This window comes from Pieris rapae, chromosome 1, assembly GCF_905147795.1.
Source record: "Pieris rapae chromosome 1, ilPieRapa1.1, whole genome shotgun sequence".
Lineage (NCBI taxonomy): Eukaryota > Metazoa > Arthropoda > Insecta > Lepidoptera > Pieridae > Pieris > Pieris rapae.
The window spans coordinates 860262-886690 of NC_059509.1; the positions used below are offsets into that span (position 1 = coordinate 860262).

Below are 26429 nucleotides of genomic sequence, written 5' to 3' on the forward strand. Positions count from 1 at the left end.
TCGTTTTTTTATTATTTGTTTTAACATTTAAAAATATTTATGCACAATATTAGCACGAAATAAACGGGCCTATGTACAAATTTCGTATAAGTTCGTACAGTAGTATTAGTGATATTAAAAGAAATCAAATATTGTAAATTATAAGTTAACCTAAATATTATGGTTAAAGTGCTTCTTACACTGTGCCTAACCAAGTCTTATGAAAAAAATGATAAATTCAAATTCAAATTCCAAAATCATTTATTGATGTAGGTAACATCAAAAATAAACTAATTAATAACTTTACATTTACTGCCAGTTCTCGAATCAAGGGTTAGAACGGAAGAGAAGAACTGGCAATAAACTCTCCGCCACTCTTTAATCGCCAAGTTTTTCTTTTACACAAAAGTTTGTAATGAGCTGTAACCATTGCACCATGTTCCATAGGACATCTTAAGTAATAAATAATAATAAAATAAATTAAAACAAACATTTATCCTCTATCACCAGGAGGCATGGTAAAGTAGGAGCACGCACTTACATTCTTGTGAGAACAAAACTAACACAGCAACACGCAAATACATACTAGAAACAACTAACATCACCGCATATACGAATTCAAGTACGACCAGTCACCACAAGAAGCACCCGTTCACGAGTATGACGCATGGCCAGCCGTCGGCCCCCTCGCCATATTTTAGTGAGAGAGATAACCCGACGCATGGACGCTGCCACAAGCAATGACATTTAAGCGAGCGTCTAAAATAAAAGATAAACTGAAAATCTAGTGCTACGGATTCATGAATTGCAATGCAATTAAAATGAATAAGATATATTATATGAATTACAACACAATTGAGCAGGATTGGAAATGATTAAGTAATGTTACTGTAAAACCGTTTTAAACGATTTTAGGGATGTAAACAATGTGGCAGTCACGCTAACGTCACGTATATGATTATTGTCACTTTTAGTTCACTCATAAATGCTATCAACGTCGCTTAATCCTTGAATCCGAAATAAGTATGATATTTATTAGCTGCGATGTCTTATCTCGCAAATGACTATGTACGATTATTTCTTGGAGGTCGAATTGACAGTAAGCAACGGAAATCTACTAGGAGACTCAGAACCAACCTTAATCTTATTAAATAAGTTCTTGATTGGAAAACCTGCGCTTATATTATGCATTTTCTTACATATAGATTCATAGTTTAAATTTCATGAGGTGTTATGATTTTTTACTATGTAAAATAAAATATATCTGTAATATTTTCATTTAAAATATAACTATGGTAGTATGACAGATAATTCGTTAATTTTTAGCTTCCAACTGATTGCAAGGACCGAACGAATGGAAGAGGATATTGTAAAGTATATAATATTTAACCTTTTTTATGACAGAAATATGCTCTAATGTCGCCATAGTAGGAAGCCCCTGCATTGTGGCTTAGATTACAATTATTATGTGGTAGGTACACGTTTAAAATAATTTGTATTCTAAGAAAAAATAATCTAAATGTTACCTCAAATCAAACAAAATTCGTTCAAGGTTAAGTACGCGCGAATGTATGAATATGTGTGCGTATACGTACTCTGTATTTGAGAGTGTGGCTGCGATTTGTTCTAAACGTGTGCTGTCTGTTTAGGAACCTTAAAGTCAAGCCAAAGTATGTACTATGGCCCGAACAGTGAGGTTTGCGAAGTGCCCAGGAGGCTTCTGTGCCGTTGGAAGGAGTAAGGCTCGCTTAGTTTCACGCACAACGGATGTATTGAGAGTCTAAGTGCGGAAACTGAGTTCATAAAGCAAACCAATGTCTTAACTCCTCTGCAGAATCGAAATACAATTCGACTAGCATAATTTTTATCTATACATTGCGAAACTGTATTATTAAGGAAGGCTTAAAATGCAATAAAAGTTGGCTAAACACAGTCCTTCGTTTTGGCGTTGGGAATAATAAACGTTAGTTCCTGGATGAGTCCGGATTTATTAATCCGTGGTATTTGGGTTGATTGGATGGATTATATCTAAAAGAGATCGATGTATATCTTTGTTACTGAATAGGGTTTTGTTTCTGGTTGGAGATTGACTGTCGGGTATCTAAACGGTAGCGATAGCGATGTTCCAACTAATTAAGTGAAGATGCAGCCCTTCTCCTCCACGCAGGTCTAGTATGTTAAAATGGACTGACAGGTTATGATACTGATATTAGGTTTCCGACCCTAGAGGCATCAATGTGCTTTTCCCAAGTGAATATATTTATTCACTTTCTATAGAAAAGGTTCTTTAAAAAATTGCAAAGATGGAAGAATAATAATTTATCGTAGTTATCACAATTCGATTGTCTCTGTCAAAACAAATTATTAAGAAGGTTCCGTGTATGGACTAGAAGCGATTTTTAATTTTATTCCTACAGAAATACGCTTGCTTTTGTTTTGCCCGATTTTAAAAATAATCGGAATTAATCGTTACGTAATTTATTGCGGATCATTAATATATATAAGCCCTTTTAGATATCAGCTGTATCAAGTTTTTAGGTTTGTATAAATAGACAATACATATCACAAACATTCATACTTTGTTTTAACAACTTGGTGAGTACATCTTTAGTTATTAAAACTTCTATTAAACCAGTAGTTTAGCCAGTAGTTTAGTTTTATAATGACTACAGAGGTACAATCCTGATTGTTCAATTCGATTTTTTTTTCGATTGGACTTGTAGCTATCACAATTATTGAACAGGCTAAGTTCGTAGTTCTTTTCAATCATTCATTATAGGTGCACTTTCATCCATCCTAACAATAAAGTTTTTACATAATTGTTACTTCAAGGAACTGGTCTTAAAACTCGACAAGTTTATATGCTAATATACTTACGGTTAACTATATTTGTGAGGTAATATGAAAGTAAACATATTTACGGGTTTTTGGATCTTTGTAACGGTATCTATTCAAACAATTAATAATATAACCCGTTGATTAAATACTCATACATCAGTTCAAAATTTTAGTCTTATTTATACCGTTCAAAGTGCAGCACATTTGTTAAAGTTTTAAAGGTTTGTGACAAGACCAAACCATAGACGAAGTAAGAATGATTCTACATAATCGTGCTAGGTAAAAAATTAAGCAAATCTTGCTAAAAAATCAGATGTGGGTTCTTGTTTATTACAAAGTTGGTTCAATTATCATGAGTTTATCGTATTATCTCAAATTTTGTGTGAAAAGATAGAAACTGAGATATGAGTTACTCAACAATTGATTTCATGATTTTTCTTATTTCTCTATTTAATATTTCACACTAAACTTCAGTGAGTTTCGATTCTAAGCTAAGAATTTACTGAGCGTTGTATGAATTTGCTAAGAATGTTTATACTTTCATCTTCCTGTTGTACGTTTTATAATCTGCACTCTGTTATGGTATGAAATAACAAATTTCGTCCTTTCAGGTAAAAATGAAATTCTTCATCGTGGTATCCGCCCTCTTCGCCCTTGCGGCATCCGCCCCTGTTGAGATGTCCCTGCAACAGATCGACTATGCTCTGCAGAGCCCTGACCTCGCTCCAATGCTAAGACCCGTGTTGGAAGCTGCTCTTAACAAGATCATGGAAGCTCTAATGAACGGACAGACTCTTGTAAGTTTAGCAAATGTTTTTTATATCAGACAAATCATTCAACAAAACAGCTTATGATATAAACGCGAATTTATTTATATTTCTGATTTTTGACATAAATTGTGATGAACAAGAGACTTTTATATGAGTTAATAAGCAATGTCGTAAGTACATAAAACGAAAAAAGATGTAACAAATACAATATTTCCTTTTAAATTCCAGGAAACCGTTGTCGTCGAACTCCCCATTGGCGTAGACCCAGCTATCATTCCTGAGCCTGCCCCACTCCCAGTTAACCCCAGCCCAGTCCCAATTGACCCCGTCCCAATCCCAATCCCAAGCCCCGCTGAACCCGCCCCCATCCCATCTGCCGGACCCCTTGTCCAGGTCATCATTAACGTCAACAAGGAACAACAACAACAACAACAGGTACCATATTTTATAGTCCCTTAAAACTCAATAGACCGTATTTGTGCCTATGTGTGTGTTCTGACAGGCGAGTAGGTGATAAGTCGGTCTTGTTTCTTCCGGAATTTAAATTAGGACGACTTATTTTGTACATGTAGTGGTTAGCAGTAAGTTACGCATGCACACAGATCGCAATTCCAAATATATATCTCTCACGAGAATTAAGTAATAATATTTATAATCAAGTAATAATACAGTGCGTGAATTGATGTTTCCGGGTGATTGTGTACATGACTTCATTTCCGGTAGTAAAATAATCTCTGATATTAAACCTGTACTAGCATTTAATTCCGTTATTTTGACAGGTCAGGTTAAATCTAAATATGACGCTTACAAATATGTTAAACGAATATCTACATAGTTGTAATATTATAATTCATTTCAGGTACCTGATGTAGATGTGGGTTCCATCCCTGAACCATCTCCTGCTAACCCAATCGACGTCATCCTCAACTAAATTTTGAAGCCATGTTAAATAAATATTACTCTGAATATTATTCATACTTTCATTAGTTGTCTTAGTTATAAAACGTTACGTTAGAACAACAAAGCTTATTCAGATCTTCCAAAGGCGCAGACGGTGACTGATACCTACGATATGTGGTGAATGTATGATAGACCTGTTTCTGATGAAATTTTTAACTACGACGCTGACACAAGCGTATACTCAGTGGATCCAAAATTATTGTTATTATGAAATTATTAACCTAGATGCAACTGTGCAGAAACCTAATAATGAACATTTACGTTTACTTCATAGAACTTTATCTGTTGAAGTTTTAACTGTAATTTGTCGTATTGTATTGATAGTCGATATTTTGATAGTATTGATAGTATTTTAAATAAGAAAGATAGCATGGAGCCTATGTTAAGCATATAAAAAAAAACAACAGTAAATTTGTTTATCCTTAACTACGATTAACTGCTGGAACTGCGAGCTCAGATGAAGTTTGACATAATACTGGCTGATTAAAAAGTTAATATAAACCAGAGAAAAGATTAAGGAATTGATTATCGCTAACCTTCTTTAACTCTCTCTGAGTTGAAATATTCATATCGTTGATTCAGCCCTGCAACATAGATACTATAATGTGAAGGAAGGATGCTCAAACAGTTTTTCCAACATGGTCTGTCAAATATTTTTACTTTCTCCCGCGTCTTTTCAGATAAGAAAGAATAAACTATTTTAAGTATTTTATACCTTCTTTACTTTCTGTCCAATTTGTCTCTAACAAAAAAAGAGATAGATTACAACGAATGAAACGATGTAATTCAACTAATTTATAATTTATGAATATGGTGGCAGTATCTATGTATGATGATTGAATAATCATAAAACAAATAGGTAGTATTATTATAAATGTTTTGTATTTTGTATAATGGTTTCCATGCCATATTCAATAGTATGATCACATTATAGCATTATAAATGTATATACATTTATTACTATCGGTCTTAAACCTAAGCTTTTAAGCTTATATACAAGATATTTGCATTATCAGTTTTTCACTCTTATCGGTTGTTTTTACAGAACATTGAATGAAATTGTACTTGCAAGGATTCACAAGTACATGACTGATTATATTTAAGTTTTTTATATATATATATCAAAGTCAATGAAGTCGCTAAAATCGTTAGCTTAAAATTTTCATATTGGATATTTTTCAGTATCACAAAGCAATAAAAACAAAATCAGTGGCGCTACAACCTCTTTTAGGTCTTGGCCTCAGATTACTGTAGGTGATCAGTCTCCAGTGCCTGACACACTTCGTCGACTTTTTGATGTTTTCCTTCACCTTTTGAGCAAATGTTAATTGCGCACATAGAAAGAAAGTCCATTGGTGCGCAGCCGGGGATCGAACCTACGACCTCAGGTATGAGAGTCGCACGCTGAAGCTACTAGGTCAACGCTGCTCATCATAAAGCAATAACGGCGAGTTATAGAATCAAATGTAAAAACAATGGTAAGATTCAAGATAGTTTAAATGTTGTCACATCTATATCTTCCCAGTGTAAGGGCATTAAATTTTAATAATCATAACATTCCTGGCAATATAAAGTGCGAAAACACAATGAATTAGATTTTTTTTAATAGATATACATTTTTGGGTGAATGTCGGTAATTGTTTACCTGAATTAAACAAATATTTTACTGTAAAACGTTTCTATAACTTCAGAATTTTGGGAGTGGGAGTTTTACTGTGCTGACAGAAAACATAAATTCCTACTCGAGTATCCAAGTCTTGATAGCGATGTAGTAAATATTTGTTATATACAACATTGCTAATTGTAAATTACCAGGCACAATCAAATAAAGTAGGTATAAATACAAGAGAGCTACAAGGATAAATAATATCATTTTGACTACGAAAGCTAAACCCTTTATAACCTTAAAAATTATGTTTCCTTCTTGAATAAACAAATGAAGTTTGTTATTTAATAACACACTTGCTTTCGTCTATCATTTTCACACGAATAAAGTTGTTATTTATCAATGACATTTAAGCTATCTATATTTATATTTTATATAATTTGCAAACAGTTTGAATATTCCCTAGAATTCCATAGAATTGTTATGGCCTTCTCCATCCTCGCGGGTAAAGGAACTTCATCATTTAACTAGATAAACGTAGTTTAAAGGACGTAGTTAAGAAAAATTAAAATGTATTTTAAAATACCGTAAGTTTGGCGTTGCGTAGAGATGTGGAATCTATCTGCATCTTCTACCGCATTTACCATGGACAGAGGAGTTGTTCGGATTAATATCTGCAGGCCGCAGCTGAGTTTTATCATCGGACGTCAAGGCAGATTACCATAAGTATCACTTTGACCTCCGTAGTTCCATAACTATACGTCTACCGCCGCCTTAGCGCGCTTGTGAGCCTTCTGGCAGTGCGAGTGCCCATGGGAGGCGGTATCACTTAACATCAGAGGCAAGAGGCAGACAGGCAGAGGTGAGCCTCCTGCCTGTCTGCCTCCTGTAACACAAAGTAATTTAGCACCGTGATTCCCTGTGTGATACTGCTTTATAAAAAATCTTGGTTTATACATTATTGCTTGGTTAAAGAAAAGGCAGCCATAGTGACAGCCTTATTCGTTTTTTAAGTGCGTATGTAAATGTGACAATTTTTGGTAAGTTGATATATAGTAGAAAAGTAAATACACTTTTATCATATTTTATCATGCGGTATTTAGGGCATTGATGCTAAAACATGGCAGTTTTTTCACCATGTGATCTGATCGTTATCTAGTCACACCCATATCTCAAACTTTACAATATTTGGAGATACGCTTCCAGCGATGGTATTTTGTTTTGATGTAAGGATAAAATTCAGACATAATAGCTGTCAAAATGTCATAATACGTTTAAAAATCTATGTAGAATCCTATATTATACTCAAGGATAATTTGTTTCAACTGTCATTTTAGATATTAATTTGTTACTGAAAAACGTTTCAAAGTAAGATAGCACAAGAGAGCAACAATTAATCACTCTCTTTAGGAAAAACTAAATAGGTATTTTATATTCTCCTAGATAAGTTTGTTCATTTGCTCATTCTGTTGATTAGATATGATCTCAGATTCCCAAGAATGCATTGCTCAAATGATAAGATTAGGTGGCAGTTTGACAAAGATTATTAGAAACAGTGAGTCAGGTCATGAATAATCGTATCCAGAATAGAGAATTAACGTTAAGTATGACTTTCGTATGTCAAAACAAAATTGATTTAGACGTACAGGATATATAGTATTGTACCCAAATATATTTCTATAGTGTCATATTGCATCTTGTATTTGTTCTTAATGCACAAATTTATCAGACATTGTGCATGAAGGAAATAATATAAGCCTGGCAATGTGAACAGCAAGTCAATAAAATGAAACTACTTTTCAAGTAAAAATGAGGATATTTAAGCAATCTCATGTAAGCCGTAGCTTCTATGGCTGTAAAGTAGCTTTTAAAATAGTTTTATCCTTTGAAATCATAAGCTTTCACGTTCCTAGGTCTCTTTACTCATGCAATATATTTGCTCTACCTATCACAAGTGCCTATATCACATAGCATCCTTAATCGCAGAATGAATAACTTAAAAATTTTCTTCAATATTCATTTATTTTCTTTACTGTTTTGCCCCTTCCATTCAAAATCTTTCTGTGTACTTTTTAATAACTGATGTGTCTTTTTTATATACTTTATACGTCTTTGATACAAATATTATAAAGAGGAAAGATTTGTATGTAAGTATGTTTGTAACTGGCTCAAAAAGTACCGGATCGATTTAAAAAATACTTTTACCTTTTGAATGCTACATTATCACTGATTAATATATTTTGATTGCAAGAATAATATATGGATACCTACTAAAATTACAATTGTAAACCCATGGTGTAAAAAATGCGTATAAATATGTTTCATCGCATGCTCTGCGAAAAAGATTGAAGATAGAACAAAAAATGTTCCATAATTTTATAGAAAATATCAATATCTACAATAATGTTTAAAAAAGTCCACCTGTGCGAAGCCGGGACGTATTTTATAAACGAAGAGTTTGAGGATCTGTCCTCGTCAAACTTAAAGGGGCGTAATAAAATAACATTTTATTTACGATAAAGTGAATCGAACATTTTGTTTTACACAATTTTTTCGGAATAAATTCAGCTTAGCCTAAGCGGGGTCACAGTAGCGGTACCACCCACTCGGATCCGTGCGAGCGTCCCGTTCACTTTTCTAAACCATTGCTCTCAGTTCCGAGTTCCACAACCAATGCTGTATGCCGACAACTCGAATCCGAAAAATAATTATATACAATCACATACATAAATTTTTTTAAACATTCATATTTACGTATAAAAATTCGCCATAAAAAAATTTGGTTTCCGGTTATTACTTTGTATCAATTGTTTAAGCATTCCATGTGTTAAGTGGGTGTGCAAATATGAAGCGATTTCTGGTCCGTTGAAGTTTCTTTTATCGTATTTATCACCGGTATTTAGGGCATTGATGCGAAAACATTGCTATTTTACACCGTGTGATCTGATCGTTATCCAGTCACACCCATATCTCAAGTTGATTGTCCCACCATTTATAAGTTGGGTCAGTGATTGTATTACATCAGTACATTTTGCGAGCTTACGACGACGCCTATATCGTTAGAAGGTAAGACTTTATTTATTTACTTGCATACCTTCTTATATATTGTAATATTCCGGTCACAGATGCAGAAATAAAGGACTTAAGCAAAAACATATTATAATAATCATAATAAAGCTTTATTTGATTCCATAACAAAAAAAATATATATATTATTTATTGAAATTAAGTGTATGGACCCCTTTCGGGTAAAAGACTCCCCCAAGGCATGCCTTGATACTCTATCCTTGGCTATTAAAACATATTAATACAACTAAATTGCTTGTAAATTTATGTAACAATTAAATTTGAAAATAATTTCGGTGTTTGAGTTTCAAGTCTTCTGTTTTACTAAAATGAACATTTAATTTCGAAACTTCGCATATTTTTCTATCATAAATCTGGGTAAATGATAAAACACCTAATAATATGCGCTACCATTTATCTAATCTAATGAATCAGATGTTTATTATGTATATACTAGGTCGTTTAGTTGGTCGTTGTAAATTTAAAACGACATTTTAAGAAAGCACATTTGCTATATAAGTGCGCAAAATTATTATAAAATTAAACGCCAGAAGACCCCTTCACTTGTATTTGGTATCGGGGCAACATTTCTATGTATGTATGTGTTAAAGAAACAAGTTGTACTATTCAATATTAATGTCCTAAAGAAAAGTATATATATTTAAGATAGGTACTTATTTATTTTTATTTTAAACATGAAATTTTTATCATGAAAAAAAACGGGCACTAGGGGAATTTAGTCTATTTAAAAATAATAGACCGTGAACTGATATAGAGCTCATCAAACTTGATTAAAAAAAATACCAGAATTAACTGCACACACAAAACAATTAAATTAATCAGACAATTAAATTTCCTTTAAAATCGATTTTTGAAAGTTATTTTCCGGGCCCGTATTTTTCCAAAAGTTTACTTTTCTCGTAATTTCTATGAGACGTTTATGCAGAAATACTATTAAAACAAATGATTTTATAAGTATAATTAATGTTTTAAATAAATAATATCAGGTGTTTTTCAAGTATAAACGTATATAAAACAAATATCGGTTATATAATATCTGTATGAATATTATTTTTATTTACAAATTTAGCATGTAAAAAACCAAAGATGTGGTTTAAATAAATATGTATCATTTCTGACTGAGCTAATACGCCACTTATAATAAATTATATATTTCGATTGAAATGTTTATTTTATTATTTATCTTGTTATCTGTACCTACAGTAAATCAAAAATGTTATCTTTTGCAGATACAATCATGTCTGTACCAAAGGTGACCATCAACGACCTTTCCGATGCCATCGAGGCAGCAAAAGATCCCAAGGTTAAGACTGTTTTAGAGGGAATTCTTAATGACTGGATGGATCTTCAATACGGCAAGAGTACACCATACACAACGGGAAAGACAGTGCTTCCAGTCGGTTCAACAATAGGAGATGTAGAAACGGCAGTAAACAGTGATGCGGATCAGAAATTCAAAGATATCTTTGGAAAAATCTGCGATACCTACAAAACTGGTGATTTGACACCACAGTCTGTGAACGATGGTAGTTGGGATCCAAAATTCACTCCTGTATTCGTTTTTGTTGCTAGTAATCCTTAGATATATTTGTCATTAGTTTATAAGTTATTTTTATGATTAATATAATAAAGGATAGTTTATATTTGGTTTTCTCACTCCATATACATTCCTACAAACTCCGACAATACAATATGACTCGATATAGTGAGTCTCGAAGTTCTCGTTCCGGTCTGACTTGGAAGCCAAAGCAAACGAAGATTTTCGGCCTCTAACTACAGAATTTTCAAACCTAGAAGAACCTTATTTGCTTAGGCAAATGTCTAAACACAATTTAATGAAATCGGATTTTACTAGCCAAGTTATCATTTAACATATTGTTTTAATTGGTTACAGATGTAATAATACGATTTTCCTAAATTGATTAAATTTCGAAATTTGATTAATTTTACTGATTAATTTACGTCTAACCGTCTAACTTGAAGTTGAAGTCACCTGCGGGGTCATAGTAGCGGTGCCACCCACTCGGATGAGCGAGGGTCCCGTTAGTTTTTTGTAAATTCTCGGTTCCGAGTTTTCGCCACCCAATGAACTTACGCCGACCACTCGGATCCGAAAATAGTCCAGGATCCATCGCCCATTTTTGCACTTGATTACTATCAAGCTAATTTTCCGTGAGTAGCTTTATTTTGATGAGACGCCCAATAATTTCCTATACGAAACTCTCGATTGTGGTAGCTAACAGAGGTAGCAAGGATAAAATACGTTGATTTGATGATTCTCAAATATTTATTACTAACTGAATTTTTTTTGATAAATCTCAAGACAATTATCTAAATTATTCGAAAAAATATTTGTCCTACAAAATCTATGGTTTGATCAAAGAGTCCCCTCTTTCCGACATGTATCGATAACGAGGTCATCATAAATGATTACTAACCAGCTGATTATTTTTTTTTACTTAGTTAATATTCATGTAATTTAACAGACATATTGTCCTACACATTGCGCGGTACGTTTTTAATAAAAATAATAATATACTTTCATACATATTTTCAAACATTATATTTACTTAGGTAATCAAAATTCACCATACAAAAGTCTTGGTTTCCGGCTATTACTTTATATCCATTGTTAAAGTATTCAATGTGTTAACATAAGAGCCGCATCAAAGTCGTTGTAGCTTCATTCAGTTACATGTTGTTTTTAACGTTCCTTTTCACATCGCTTTCTGATACGTGCCACAATATGAAGATACCAATTACTATGCCAAGATAACAATAGACTCAAAATGTAATATCAATTAGTTATCTGTGAATTTGATGCGACAGTCTGTCACTAACACCTAACTTATGTGTTAACGACGTTTATTTAAATTCAAGTTCAAAATTCATTAATGTTAGACAATGTACACTTATGAACGTCAATACAGAAATACATATTTGATACTTCTTATTTTTTCATTTTATTTTATTACATATTATATGCAAATTAATTTAAAATTATTGTACCAAAGCAAAAAAGAATCACCAAGGACTGTTTTTTTATGTTTATTTTCTAAAGCTACTTGCTTATTAAAATATCTGAACTAGTTGTAGTTATATCATGTCTAATTATATCGTGTTGTTTTTTGTGTCTAATTATTTCTCTGTTGTTGGTTATACAATATAATTAACATAAAATACCGTAGCTTACTAAATTACTTTTATAACGTTGAAAAACAAAAGATTTATTTAAGTTTTTCAATGTAATATGCATTAATTGTCACAATGAGATATAAAACTGAATGTCCGTATGGACTTGGAGCTCGCATTAGTTGTAAGAAGTAGTTGCGTTGTGAACGCATGCTACAACACGCCAACATGATTTTCGATTAGGCGCAGTAGGATCGAATATATAACACAGATATCGTTGACTGTAATGCTGTACTCGCCATTATAATGGTAATACAAGGAATTTTGTTAAACTAAAAAAGGAATTTCGTTGTTAAATAAGTATATAAAATTAGTTAACTTTAGTGCAATAAGTCGTTTCTTTTGACCTGGTTTTATTTGTAGTATATTTTTTTCTCTTTCCTCTTTATTTAGTATGCATATAAAAGTGATAATATTTTTTTTATATATATAATAGGGTACAAATGAGCCTACGCAACGACAGTGGCTCATTTGTAAATGGGGCAGTCATCGCAGCCCATGGAAACCCATTTTTGGTTATATTTAAATAATAATAATACAAAATAAAATTCATATAGGTAACAAAATGTGTATATGTACGCCAAAAAAGAAATATACATTGAATGCTTCCAATTTTACATTTACCGCCAATTCTCAAATCAAGTGCGTAGAACAGAAGAGAAGAACTGGCAATAAACTCTCCGCCACACTTTTTAGTCGTAAAGTTTTTTTGTTAAACAATAAATTAATAAGCCTTAATTTCTACTTACAAATTAGTATTCAGTAGTATGTAAAGTGGGGTCTATTTGGTTATGAATTTGGCCTCCTTTTTATAATTGGATAATACACCAATAAGTATATATGCTGCTCCATAGGACAATCATAGAGCCTTGACAAAACCAATTAGATGATGATTTAATTTTACATATTTTCGTTATTTTTAGTTAGTTTTATAATACAACCAACTAATTTTTTTTCATCTCACACACTGTTTTATTGTTTTTTTATTACTCTTTAATGTATACTTCTACGTTTTCGATATTTGTAAATATGTCAGGAATATAACATACAAACATTACAATAATAAACCTGTAAAATAGTTTTATTCTATAGATTGTCTTTACATATTTAACTAATGTATAAAGAGTAAGTGTAGAGTTTCTTACCCATTCTTCTCTACACGAAACTACATTTTGGAAGGGGCAACTAGAATCATCTTTATTGTTTATTTAAAGTTGAAAAATGCCATTTTAGGTGGTTTAATTGGAATAAATGATTTGATATGAATAACTTTTGTGTTTGCCAAGTATAATGTGTGTGTTAACGATATTAACTTTGAAGCGCTCTGTGGAACGTGGACGCGTACGTTGTAAACATAATTTTCCTAAATGTCCCTAGTGTAAAATTTGCACTTAGCTCCTATATTTTGATTGCCTAAACTGTTATTAATATATAGTGATAACGGGTTATTCGCATTAGCTCGCTTGCTCTGGATAAATTTGGGCTTTGCATACAAAATTAGATGTCTGTTCAAAGCTATTCTAAGCAGTGTGTTTAAGCTTGCTAAATCATGGTATCCATTGGTACGTTAAGGGTATAATAATGTATTCCTGATTAAAATAAATGTTAACATGTAACCTGGATAAATTAAATATTGTTTGTGCTGTAAAATGTCGATCATCGGATACAACAAAAAACGTTGTAAAAGCATCAATTCAAAAGTATTCTTTAGATTTACAGAATAAGAATCAAAGTAATCAAATTTTGTGCCAACAAATAATTATAATTTTTCCCATGATTCGGTATGAATGTTACGTTAATTCAAATAAATACTATTTTATATGAAAATAAAGCGATCTCTTAACGTATGAGTATTAAAATACATAATCAAAAAACAATATGTTTTAAATGTATATGCATGCTTTTTTTAAACGTGGGTAATTCATTTTTTTATTAATAATATACTTTATTATAATGAACTAAGGTTGTAATATAATTCAATAAACACCATGAATAAAAGAATACTCGTTACAAATAAAGCAAATTTAATAATAATTGCGTTCAGGAAATGTTGACAGCAATATTTCGCAATAACTACGAATTTACATAACAAACGAATGATGTATGCGTAGCACGTCGTAGCTTTTAGTTGTAGACAGTCGTAACTTCGTAGCATTAATGTAGACCTCACTTGTCAAAGCTTAACAACAGATATTATATTCAACAGTATATTGAATGTATTATCATGAATATTATACAGAATTATTAAATATGTCTTAAAATTATCGAATAAATACTTGAAGTACTAAAAAAGTTTAAAATAAACTGTTAAAAAGCTTCCGTCTAAGCTTAAATGTGCCGCTACGAAATGGAAACGTTACCGTAGGCGTTATTTATAAACTTACTTAAAAATAATCGATAAGTTTAAGCTATTTTGTGACCTAGAGGCTTGAGATCGCGTCGGTGACGGAGTACCGCATTGTATTCGATCGAATAAGTTTTTACTTTCACAAAGGTACGCGGTCGATAGTGCGGCCGTCGTGGCTGCAGTTACAATTATTGTGCTGCCTCTGGAGCGCGAATTTAGGGCAATGAGAGGCGGCGGCGGCGGCCTAGCTAGGGTGACCAGCGCTTATACTCATCATATTTTTAGGGAAAAAACATTATCACAGCGCAGTATAGGGTATTGCTATGCACCTCCTGCAATAACTTACGCATGCGCATTACTTGAAAGAGTCGGTAAAGATACATCGGTTACCAGTTAGGCGTGAATCACCCTTTTATGTATGACAACAAAAATAATACAGACAAAGACACGCAAATATAGAATTATGTACTTACATGGGTCATTGTCAAATTAGACCCTCAATTGTGATTATTGTTTTGACAATTATTAAAACCTATTTCAAAATTGATATGAAATACAAAATACATCGCATTAATAAACATTCAAAACGTAAATAAACAGATAGATTTGTTTTTTTTAGTTTTATTATTAAATTAACACTGGTAATTTTTGGTAACAGAAAGGTTTTCCTGACAAACTCTATATGTCGCTGGTACCACTCCGTTTTAATAAATATAAAATAATTGCATTTTATACGAAATCATAAATAGAGTATTTATAAAATATGCCGTAAACGCGGTATGTATCGAAATGTATTTAAATTAAGATTTTTTAAAACTTGTCCCAAGTACTATGTGAATCTGTATAATATAATTATATTACTGTTATAGTTACTGAGTAAATCGCAACTTCAAATAGAGATGGGTTGTTTAGACTTTTGCTAGTTAGGGTGGGATGTCTGTATTACGTGTTGACCGATAGAGCGCGGGGAGAGGAATAAGGAATTGTCAGGCGGCCGCAAAGTGTTAAACAGGCTGCTTTTTTTTATCCTGCGTCAACTTTGTTACCCACCTATTTGCGTAAGTAAAGAACGTATTGTTCATTGTTTTATATTATGTTATCAATCTAAATATTATTAATCTAAAGATGAAAGAAGAAGTATAATTTACTCTTTATTTTTCATGTATGTGTTATGGAATGTTTAATTTACCACTCTGTTACCGTGCAACTCTGTTACCAACGCGTAAAAAATATATAGAAAATGCATAGATAGATAGTTGTAAATATATTGAAGAGGTACAATCTCATCATTATGGAGGCCCGAAATCGAGTATGCATACTGCAGTAATCTAAAGCCGCGGTGCTGATAATAAGATAAACATGAGGTAAGTTTTGTACAGTATCTGAAAGGGATATATTATCATAAATTGATAAAAACAATGTTAAAAATTAATCTCTTGTATATAATTGATTCCTGAAAATGAAATTCCTTAAATAACAATTATAAGTTATGATAGCTATCATTGCTCTGAGGAAAAATAAGCGTTATTAGCTGGCAACCCCGTTCCGCGGGGACCCGGGCAGTCTGCCTCGCGTCCAGCGCCAGAAGCTCGCGTTCTGCGCGCGCCGGAATCGTCGTCACCTCAACCACCCACCGTACTGTTGCGTGGAACATCGATTCACAAACACTTATGACTATTAATGTCTTTATGGTGCAGTGATAGTGTTAGAAATGATGGAATCCTGACCTAAAATGCCTGGTTCAGTGTTCATTCGATAGGATTTTTTGGGGTAAGTTTTATCTTTTTTATGAGCCGGCCTTACCCGGTAACACGGCATGAATAACTTCTCAACGAAACTTTTAGAATTTGTATGAATAGTTTCGGATGCATTGAAAGAACTATACTTCGTAGTCATAAAAAATATAGTAAGTATGAAATTATAAATTATGTGTTTGAATATATTATTAAAAACTTTTATTTTTTCGCCATCAATCGTAATAGGAATTACTGCAAAAATATATACTTAAACATTCAAAGAAGCTTTCATGCTTTCTATTCTTTCGAAGCGAATCATTTCGCTACCAAATACATGATAGCTAGAGAAAGATTTTTGAGGAAGAGAGAGAGAGAGAGACTCATAAAACCTTAAAAAACGATACGTCCGGGATACAAGTCAGGTGGTAATTCAAGAATATTAGCAGCCGTAAATGTGATCAACTCGAATAAATCTTCAATATCTGAACAAAAATAATTATTGTTTTTTTTTTAATAATTTGAACGTATAACGTAACATATTTTATGACAATCTGGAATCTTATTCATTTGCACTTTGGCTTGTCTCAGATAAACTGTAGGCAAGCTGGTAAATCTATAGTCTCAATGAGCATTTGTAAGAAAAAACTGTTTTTATTAAGCCATGTATTGAGACAGTTTTCTACTTGATTAATAAGCTACAGTTAAAATAAAAATATAATCGCTATTCGAAAATTTCAGAGTAGTTATGCCTGCGTGTGACTCTCACTCCTAAGTAACGAAATGAACGGAACGTAAGTTCGATATCCAGCTGTGTACTAATAGACTGTCCGCTCTGTGAAGTAAAACATCGTCAGGGAACTGGCAAGGTATAGACCGAAAAAGTCGAAGCATGTCACAGTCAAAGTCAATAATTATTTATTCATATAGGTAACATAATGTACACTTATGAACGTTAAAAAATGAAATATACATTAAGTGCTTCTAATTTTACATTGACTGCCAACTCTCAAATCAAGGGCGTAAAACGGAAGAGAACTGGCAATAAACTCTCCGCCACTCTTTTTAATAGCTAATTTTTTTTTGTTCGTGTCTATTAGACAAATGTTCACAAAAAAGATACAGACATCTGAGGCCCATTTCTAAAAGGTTGTAGCGCAAGTGTTGGTTTAGATACGTACATTGGTTTATTAGAATTCTTAACGATCCTATCATATGTTGAAAACTTCAATTTGATATTGACTTACACGCCCAAAAACCTACCATAGATTATATAAGATACATTACCAAGTGGAAAACATATTTACTGCCAAGTATAAAAAAATACAAAAAATGTACTTAGTAGTATGACAAACAACGTATTAAATATCGAATATTTTTAATATCTACATTTTATAATAGCTTTCCAACTCGTGATTGTAATGTAGGATTATTGGTTCCTGTAATTGTTGACATGGATCACGCAATTTATACACAGTATTGTCTGTATGGTTTTATTGGAAGCGGAACAACGCCTATCAAACGTCTAAGTTAAAGCTTTTCATATATTTTTTTATAGAACAGGGGGCAATGGGACAGGAAGCTCACCTGATGTTAAGTGATACCGCCGCCCATGGACACTCTCAATATAAATTAATTAACCAAAATATTTTTTTAATATTTTTTTAAGAAGAGTTTTCCTTCATTCAAGTTAACAGTTGTGGTACCACACAAGCGTTGAGGTAAACTACAAATACATTTCATACATATAAATTTCATGGAAGGATTGTTTACTAAAAACACTTACTAAACAAATATCATTACAAATTCTGCTATATATCAAAGTCTGTTATAAATACAGACTGGCGCAAAGGCAAAGGTTTAAATGCGAAAAATTCTGATGAAAAGTGAATTCTAACAAGATAAATGGGAATTGATAAGTTCCTAATATTACGTTTTGGGTCAATTATACTCTCATTCAACATTTAATTGGATTGACTTAATGGAGTGAGTAAATCTAAATTTAATTTGAATTATTTGTCACTCTATCTTCTCAAAGGCCATGGTTCAGCCAATGGCGTCAACGGGTGAAGCCTTTACATCTCCGGCATCCGATATCAGATATCGACATGTCCACTTTGCAAGGTCTTCAAAAAGGAATTTAGAGCGGCATTTTTAATTACATAGACATTATTACTACAAAAAACACGCACAAATACATCAAATTAACAATATTAAAAAAATAAAATAAAAAATAAGAATGAAAGATAAGATATTCTGTTTCTTTTTAATACCCAGGTATGTTTTAAGCATATATGGCGTATTTGCTGTGGTTGTAATTGGCCCTGGCTCAGCATTATGCTGAGGAGCACAGTGTTCCACAGCGCTGGTCATGTGGTCTGCCAGAGACCACAGCAGCTAGTTTGCCAATTTAATTTTCTATAATTAAGTAAACCTCTCAAGGCTACATAACTATGTATAACTATGCCTGCAAGATTGTAGTTAAAAAAAATATCGTACAGTCATTTCATGACCTTAGAATTCGTTAGTTCTTCGCCGCAGAAAAGGTTGCTAGGTTGGATAAATATAATAATATATTTAAAGCATTAAGTTATTTATAAATCAAGAGACGTAATACAAATAAAAGAAACAGGTTTTTTACACAAACATCGAGTTAACGGAAATAAAGGAAAGCTTCCAAAGTATTTCGTTGGAAATAAAACAATTTGCATTCAGTGTAAAAGTTTCATTTCAATAGTCGATGGAGTATTTATAAAGTTAATCGATTTAGTTCACAAACAATATACTCGAAAAGTTTACGAGTGTAGATTGTTCCTTTCATACCGAAAATGTATGTAATGTAGTGTAAACAGCGTTCATGCTATTAGCAGTAGTATATCATAAGGTGGGGGCATTTATCCTTAGTCCATTGTTTTACTAAATAACTAATAATAAAAAAATACTTTTAAAGAAAAACACTTTTTTAACGGTTTGAAGAATAAAGATCATCATGGTGTCACATATTTCCGTCATTAAATTCGACCCAGTTGGCATCCCTACTCATCGGCAAAGAAGACAGAGGTTGTTGGCCGAGAGAAAAAGCCGGCGTAAAAAACAACAATAGTCAATCATCATACAAAATGGCAAACAACACTTATTTTAAAACAAATATCGCAATTTAGTTAGTAGTGACCTGCGCAGCACTAGTCCCAGGCCCTTTTATGAACTAGATAATCAATAACTTTATAGTAAGCCTTTTTACACAGATTTTCTTCAATACATTTCTTAAATTTCTTAAAAGGCAGAGGTAATAGAGCTTCTGGGATTTTGTTAAAGAAAAGTATCCCCTTACCAAGAAGGAATTACTAACTTTATATAGTCTAGTACTGGGAAATTGCAGCTTGCGTTTTTTCCGAAATGTTTATTAATATTTAATGTATTTGAACGAGGGAAATGACAAGAAACAGCGGCCAGGGTGGAGAACCGTTTGTAATTAAGTTTTTGCCGAAATTTGCTAGTTAAACGTATTCGGTCCCACTAACGAGACAGCTTGGGATTAATATAATTTATTTGCAGGATTTTCGTTTAGTCATCTAATTTTTTGATTGAACTTACATTTCGCTTCGATATTATATTAAGAAAAACCGAAAATTATACAGTTTTTAAAGCACAGTTGTCTTTATTACAGCGTACACAAACATTTACAAAAAAGACGGATATTATAAAAAAAAAAGAATTTTTAATTCAAACTAAAAGTTCCCGAGTGCCATTGTTTTATCAATGAAATTCTCAGTTTTGATTTATTTCCTTAATAATAATATGTACACGCAATAATAAAGCGTACATATATTTCGTTTTTTAATTTACGTTTATATAAATGATAGATAGTATATGAAACTTATTAAGTTAAGCAGTTAAGGGATAATGAAAGACACTTTAAATAAAAAATTCTCGACAAAACAATGTTTTATTGTTTGAGTTACACAAATGAGAACCGAAATAGGCATTTACTATCTTTACTGTAATCACTGTAATACATGGCGGTTTTAGGGCGACCTGATCCACTTGCCAAATAAAATTACGAAATAATGATACGTAGACATAATTACTAATGGAATTACGAAATTTCTATGTAGACATAATTACACCTCCACAATGTTTTTTTAATTGAAAAAATGACTTTTAAAAGATATAAAGATATGTGCGTATAATACAGCTACGGAGTGTCATATTCAAACAAAAAGCCGACACAGTGAATAAATGTACAGTGAATTAAAAAGGTTGTTAAAACGCGCTTTTGGAATTCTCATAAAGCTAATTTTCATGTGCTTTCGGAGCTTTGTAAAAACGAAAGTGCTCTTAATTATGTAATAATTTAATACGTTTACAATACTCATTCAGACAAGGGTAATAGTCGAGCATCAGTTTAGAACCTTATGAAAATTCAGCCTTCAGTCGTTAGCTATTTGCACAGAATAGTCCATGTCTCGGGCGCAAGCTGTCATGTCAGGCTTTGCAATGGAGGCAGTCCGCGACTAATGGGATTTGCCAGTATAGATTGGATCTATGAAATGTATTCATCCAATGAAATATATTATGCGCGAGAGTCGAAAAATTTATCTAATTTATTTCGCTATCCTATATATATATAGATTCGCTAGAATATAGTAAGGTTGTCATTTTTACTGCAAAGTAAAAGTAAGCCTGATGCAAAATTTCATGTAATAATTAGTGTGCTTAAACTTAAAAATACGTCTAGTTTGTTTATTTGATTGTCTGTTTTAATAATCAAAATGTATCTTACATCAATAAATAAAATACTCTGTATTCATATTTTTTGCGAGTTCTGATATCACACTCTTTTTTTTAATAATTTCACCATGAAGGCAGGTGTAGCTAATCGTTTTGCAATTGTCATACGTTTTTCTATTATCGGATAACAATATAACTTTTCCGTAGTCGAACGCCAAACGTAGTGTTGAGAACTACGCATTAACTATTTGTTTGATCTATTGCTTACAGGATTTTATCTAATCACTAATGAAATACAATCTTAATAGACTTCTAGTCCCCATCGTTATCTGTTAGAAATAATAAATAAATTAGTAATGATAAATGTAACTGCAGTTTATTAAGTTTAAGAATTAGACGTTCGACAATTAGCGAAGCGAGATATTCTGTGTGTGCATTCGATCATAATCTTATGGTTGTATTACATTATGTAAAAAATAATTTAATCTTGCTTAGTAGAGGCCATGCCTAGACCGTCCTAATATCTCTTAAATACTTTTGTGACTTGAATAGGCAGGCCAACGCTTGCCTGTATTTAGTCGACTATTAATAATAGAGTCACTCATTTATGTCATACGACAAGTGTATGACATTTATAAATATTTGTTGTACACAAAACAAGTGGATTCAACTAAATTTGTTTTGCGTAAAAATTTCTTCTTTTGTATAATTTTCAAGAGAGTTTTGTGGAAAATAATGAAAAGTACCAAGACATAAGAGTAAGTGGCGCCGCCACTAGAACGCCAAGTTATACTTGACAGCTTGTACTGTATACTTACATATCTCTAACAAGAAAGATCCACGTAAATATAAAGTCTTTTTGGTATATCTCTGGCCATAGACAAAAAAAAACAAACAATAATTATCTGTATTACGCTATATATGGGCTTTCATTCGAAAAACAACTACAGCACTATTTTGTATGTTTTCGTATATGTAGTGCGACAGCCTTTGTGGTAAGCTCCGTCACTAAGCGTGGCTATCATGTCACATATTTCAAAAAAGGAATTTTCCTCTTTCATTTGCCAAAAGTATTCTGCCTGTTTTGGAGTGTTTCGTGTCACAATTTCGATTTTCACAGCAACAATAGCGATGTCTATTATGTCATACTTTTAGGAATAATTTTTGGCAAAAACAAGGCTTTTGTTTTCGGTAGGACATTCTATTGACTATGGAGGTTTTGTTTAGTAGTGTCGAGGACTGGTAGTTTTGTTTATAAAGGCTCTATTATTTGGCGTAACATTAAAATGTTTATGAAAATCAGCAATGCTGTTGTTTTACCGAGACCATGCGCGTACCATTGTTATGTGTGCATTATTGTTAAATTGTATCATTTATAATAGAAAAAGATGGGTGATTTTAGCAAATAATTTTCTTGAGTAATTCAGTAGTTATCGTAATATCGATGGCCTAGGTTCGATTCTCAGCGAAACTGAGATCCTGAAAATTATTTTTATAAAAGTGAGAATAAACAGCTACAGGCTCAAATGAAATGCAGACACTCACAAAGCTAAAAGATTTGCGTGCTTGTTGCTGGCTGTTCAAGAGTACGCTGTTAAAATATATACTTATCTTAAAATTGACTCGTAATCCATACAGTGTAGAGAACAATGTAATTAACTATAGTTTATTCTAAGTGGTAAAGTTTAAATAACCACTGGTTAATAAAGTCAACGCGACATCTGAAAGTTTCTAAGCCAATATCAACAACTTAAGTTTAGCTGTGGTGTGAAACCGTAAGTTCATTTGAAAGCTCATAGAGGCTAACTTGGTTAAGGTAATTACTTAATTATGTTTGTAATATTTCATTTTATGACATTCATTAGGGTAATTCAATGTCTTGCATATCCTTATCACACAAAAATTATTTAATTTAAACAAAGTTGTCCTCGACATTATTTGAATCTAATGCATATTGAAGAAGCATCGTAGTTTTAAATATTATAAACAATAAATATCAAAGCATAAATGTACAAATATTATATTTAAAAAATTTCTGCATATTCCGCGTAAACCTCAAAAATCTTTTTACCTTACATACGAGAACTGTGAAGACTTTTTACACCTCTAAAAATTTAAATTTCGAATTCCACGCTCTGAAACAGATTAAAAATCACCCGCAGTAAAAGTATGTCACCACAACGACCTCTTTAATGAAACGAACGCGTCATACATTAAATGACAAAGCGATATCGTTCAGATTTCAGTTCTGACTATACCCGAGTGGATAATGATTCCATTTGACTTCTATATCAGTCTATTGTCTATAAAATAATGGCTCGGACCTTTTCTGCGATTGCTGGACGAAACTGTCGCGTCAACAAATCAGTTTTTACTTTACTTTGATATTTTTAGCAGAATTAGTGTATTCTTTCGAAATAATTATTTTTTCAATAACAGGTTTTTATAATTTTTAAGTATTTATTTTCGCCAAGTGAATCAAACCCAAAAAACTTGTTTTGGTATAGTTTTGGAGTATAAGACGTTTTTCCATATCCACTATGGAATTTAAACTCCCATATGTTAAAAATGTTTTAGAGCTAGTCGTGTATGATAGCATTAACCAAATGATTATTTTTATGTGTTCATTGTTATAAAATATATATTTTTAATATACTCTTGCTCGTACCTACAAACAACATAAGAAGTTATTACGGATCGTCTACTTTTTTTATAATTTAAACTTGTTTTAGAACAGGCGGGCTATTGATACCAGCGCCCACGGACACTATCCACGTCAAAGGGCTCGCGAGTGCATTGCTGGCCTTTTAAGAATTGGTACGCTCTTTTCTTGAAAGTATAATTCGTTCGGAAATATTATAGTGGGCAACAGCACCACTCGAAAACTGCCTTAAAAACGCTCAGTTTTAGAACGATAATGAAACTCAACTCAAGTATTAATCCGAACAACTCCTCTGTACAACTACTCTATGGTTTGTTGAAGAATATGTAGAGTGGTCCCACATATCTACGTAATTCCAAGGGACCAAGACGCTCGGAAAGCGTATGGTCGTCGACGATTCGAACCGCTCTTTCTTTTACTAATGAGTTTAATGAAATGAGATATGTACACTATACTACAATATGTATGGTTATATATTCATACACACTACAAGAGTAGTAACTCTGCTGTAAAAAGCTTTATGAGGTTGTATGGTTAATATATTTTTCATGGAAAATCAATGGTAATATTTCAGGACACCCGATAGCCTTAATGTCAGGGAATACAAAAATAAACAGAACGGGTGAATTGATGGCTTATTGGCTTACGTTTAATAACACCGCTATTTGCTTTGACAATAATGTCGATGATATATTATTTGAAATGAGTTATTGACGTTAATATGTCGTGTGTTGTGGACATTTTACTTGTTAATTATTGGAAAACGCCGAAACCGTGAAAACATTATAGATAGATTCTAACTAATAGTCTTTCTCTAGAAGCCTAATGATACCAATTGTCTAGATGTACGAAGAACATAACACAGACAGATAAGAAATTAGTGGAATCCTTTGTAGTCTATGTCCCCAAGCGTGGTGAATTTTCTTCTTTAATTTGTCAAAAGATCGAGAAATTGGAAAAAATCTGTGGAGAGAAAGTGACACTCAAAGTCAAGATACGACCTCTATAGTTATCGTCAAATTAGATTTTATTTCCATTCCAATCAATAACCCAGAAATATCCGATAACACATAGACGCATAATGTGTGTCTTCATTTAGCTCTAACCTAGTTCACAATTCTATTTAATAAGTCTATATCAGTTTTATAAGGTAAAATAACGCGAAGTTTGTGTTGTTTGTGCTTTTAATTACTTATTTTCTAGATAGAATTACTTAGTACTACGCGAATAGAACTACGCTACATTCGTAAAATAAAAAACGTCAGATTGAAATGTAGTTTCGCAATGCAGTGGAGTTTAAAAGCATGTCCAAATATTGCTAAAATTCTACTTAACTGAGAATAAATTATTTCAAATGTACGTACTAATTTAAAAATGCCTGAATGTATAGCTGAAACTAATTGTTTTGAAAACGTAATTGAAATCGTTTTAAATTGTATATTTATATTGGTTGACAATTATTCTCAGTTATTATATACGGGTTGATGGTAATTAAACCCATTTCTGTTAGGGGTTTTAGGGTCGACTATTTGTGATTATTTTAAACCCCATATAACTAAGCTGTTCGGAATAATACCTGCAGCTGAGTTTCATCATCGGACATCAAGGCAGAATATGAAATTCCACCCAGACATTTATTGTCGCGCACCACCACTTTGTGGAACCAGTTGCACACTGAAGTATATAAATATAAAAGAGTGGAGGATAGTTTATTGCCAGTTTTTATCTTCCGTTCTACGCCCTTGATTTGAGAATTACTAGTAAATGTAAAATTAGAAACATTTAATGTACATTTCTTTTTTTGACGTTCATAAGTGTATGTCGGCGCGAAGGGCCTGTAAATAACGAATCCAGATTAATTAAAACTGTCATTAAATTATTGAAGATAATGACGTCAGTTATACTGGTGTCATAGATTAGTTTGTTGGCATCTGCCATTTAATTTCGACATTAGAGTCTACACTTTAAAGGCTTCTGCTTGGTTCGACCGCTCAATCGAACTGAGGCTCGTACCAATCAGTTCCTGTATTTATAACAACCAGAATTTGTAATAAACAAGCTTCGTAACATTTCGGGTACTCGTTCCACGACCGAACCCGAAAAGACAACAGAGTCAAACAGAGTCATAAGAACGAGTGTCAAAGATTACTTTAATATTTATTGTTATCTAGTCTCCAATATTTAAAATTATGATAAATAACTTTCCATAATAATAATTATGACTATTGAGTCAGAATTATTATCGATCATTGAATAGTGATTAATTATAAGATCTAGCAACATTGACAAGTTAAATGAACTAGTCATATTAACGGTTTTAAAGAGATTTGACTTCGATGTCATTAAATGATAATGACAGTGGCAGCTGACACTAACACGCCATTGCTGTAACATAAATAATAAAGAATATAAAATTACTACAGACTATCATAAAATATGAATCCCAAACATTATTAATATTTTTCGTAACAATATATAAATTTGCGCCGATACGGCCATACTGACTCCAGCGCGTCCCTTGCGC

At 32.4% G+C, this 26429-nt stretch overlaps 3 protein-coding genes across 6 annotated transcripts in view; all 3 read left to right on the forward strand.

Moving 5' to 3' along the window:
• The first annotated feature begins 3398 nt into the window (after window positions 1–3398).
• LOC110994440 (cyclin-dependent kinase inhibitor 1C-like) lies at window positions 3399–4558 on the forward strand. Its single transcript, XM_022261065.2, has 3 exons — window positions 3399–3614; window positions 3816–4022; window positions 4447–4558. Exons 1-3 carry the CDS (start codon window positions 3435–3437, stop codon window positions 4516–4518), a joined length of 459 nt encoding a protein of 152 aa, XP_022116757.2. The 5' UTR covers window positions 3399–3434; the 3' UTR covers window positions 4519–4558.
• Window positions 4559–9067: 4509 nt separating this feature from the next.
• Window positions 9068–10883, forward strand: LOC110994435. Its single transcript, XM_022261060.2, has 2 exons — window positions 9068–9219; window positions 10470–10883. The coding sequence occupies exon 2, from the start codon at window positions 10478–10480 to the stop codon at window positions 10820–10822; it is 345 nt and encodes a 114-aa protein (XP_022116752.2). The 5' UTR covers window positions 9068–9219; window positions 10470–10477; the 3' UTR covers window positions 10823–10883.
• Window positions 10884–16281: 5398 nt separating this feature from the next.
• The window catches only part of LOC110994432 (sodium channel protein 60E), a 121746-nt gene continuing 111598 nt past the window's right edge, over window positions 16282–26429 (forward strand). For all 4 annotated transcript variants that reach the window (XM_045634732.1, XM_022261056.2, XM_045634739.1 and 1 more), the window contains exon 1: window positions 16282–16549. The gene's annotated coding sequence lies outside the window, so the exon portion shown is untranslated. The remainder of the gene's footprint in view (window positions 16550–26429) is intronic.

Coding starts and splice junctions, on each gene's coding strand:
- LOC110994435 (XM_022261060.2), top strand. CDS start 10,478: ATGTCTGTACCAAAGGTGACCATCAACGACCTTTCCGATGCCATCGAG.
- LOC110994440 (XM_022261065.2), top strand. CDS start 3,435: ATGAAATTCTTCATCGTGGTATCCGCCCTCTTCGCCCTTGCGGCATCC. Junction 3,615..3,815: donor TAATGAACGGACAGACTCTT/GTAAGTTTAGCA, acceptor TTTAAATTCCAG/GAAACCGTTGTCGTCGAACT. Junction 4,023..4,446: donor AACAACAACAACAACAACAG/GTACCATATTTT, acceptor AATTCATTTCAG/GTACCTGATGTAGATGTGGG.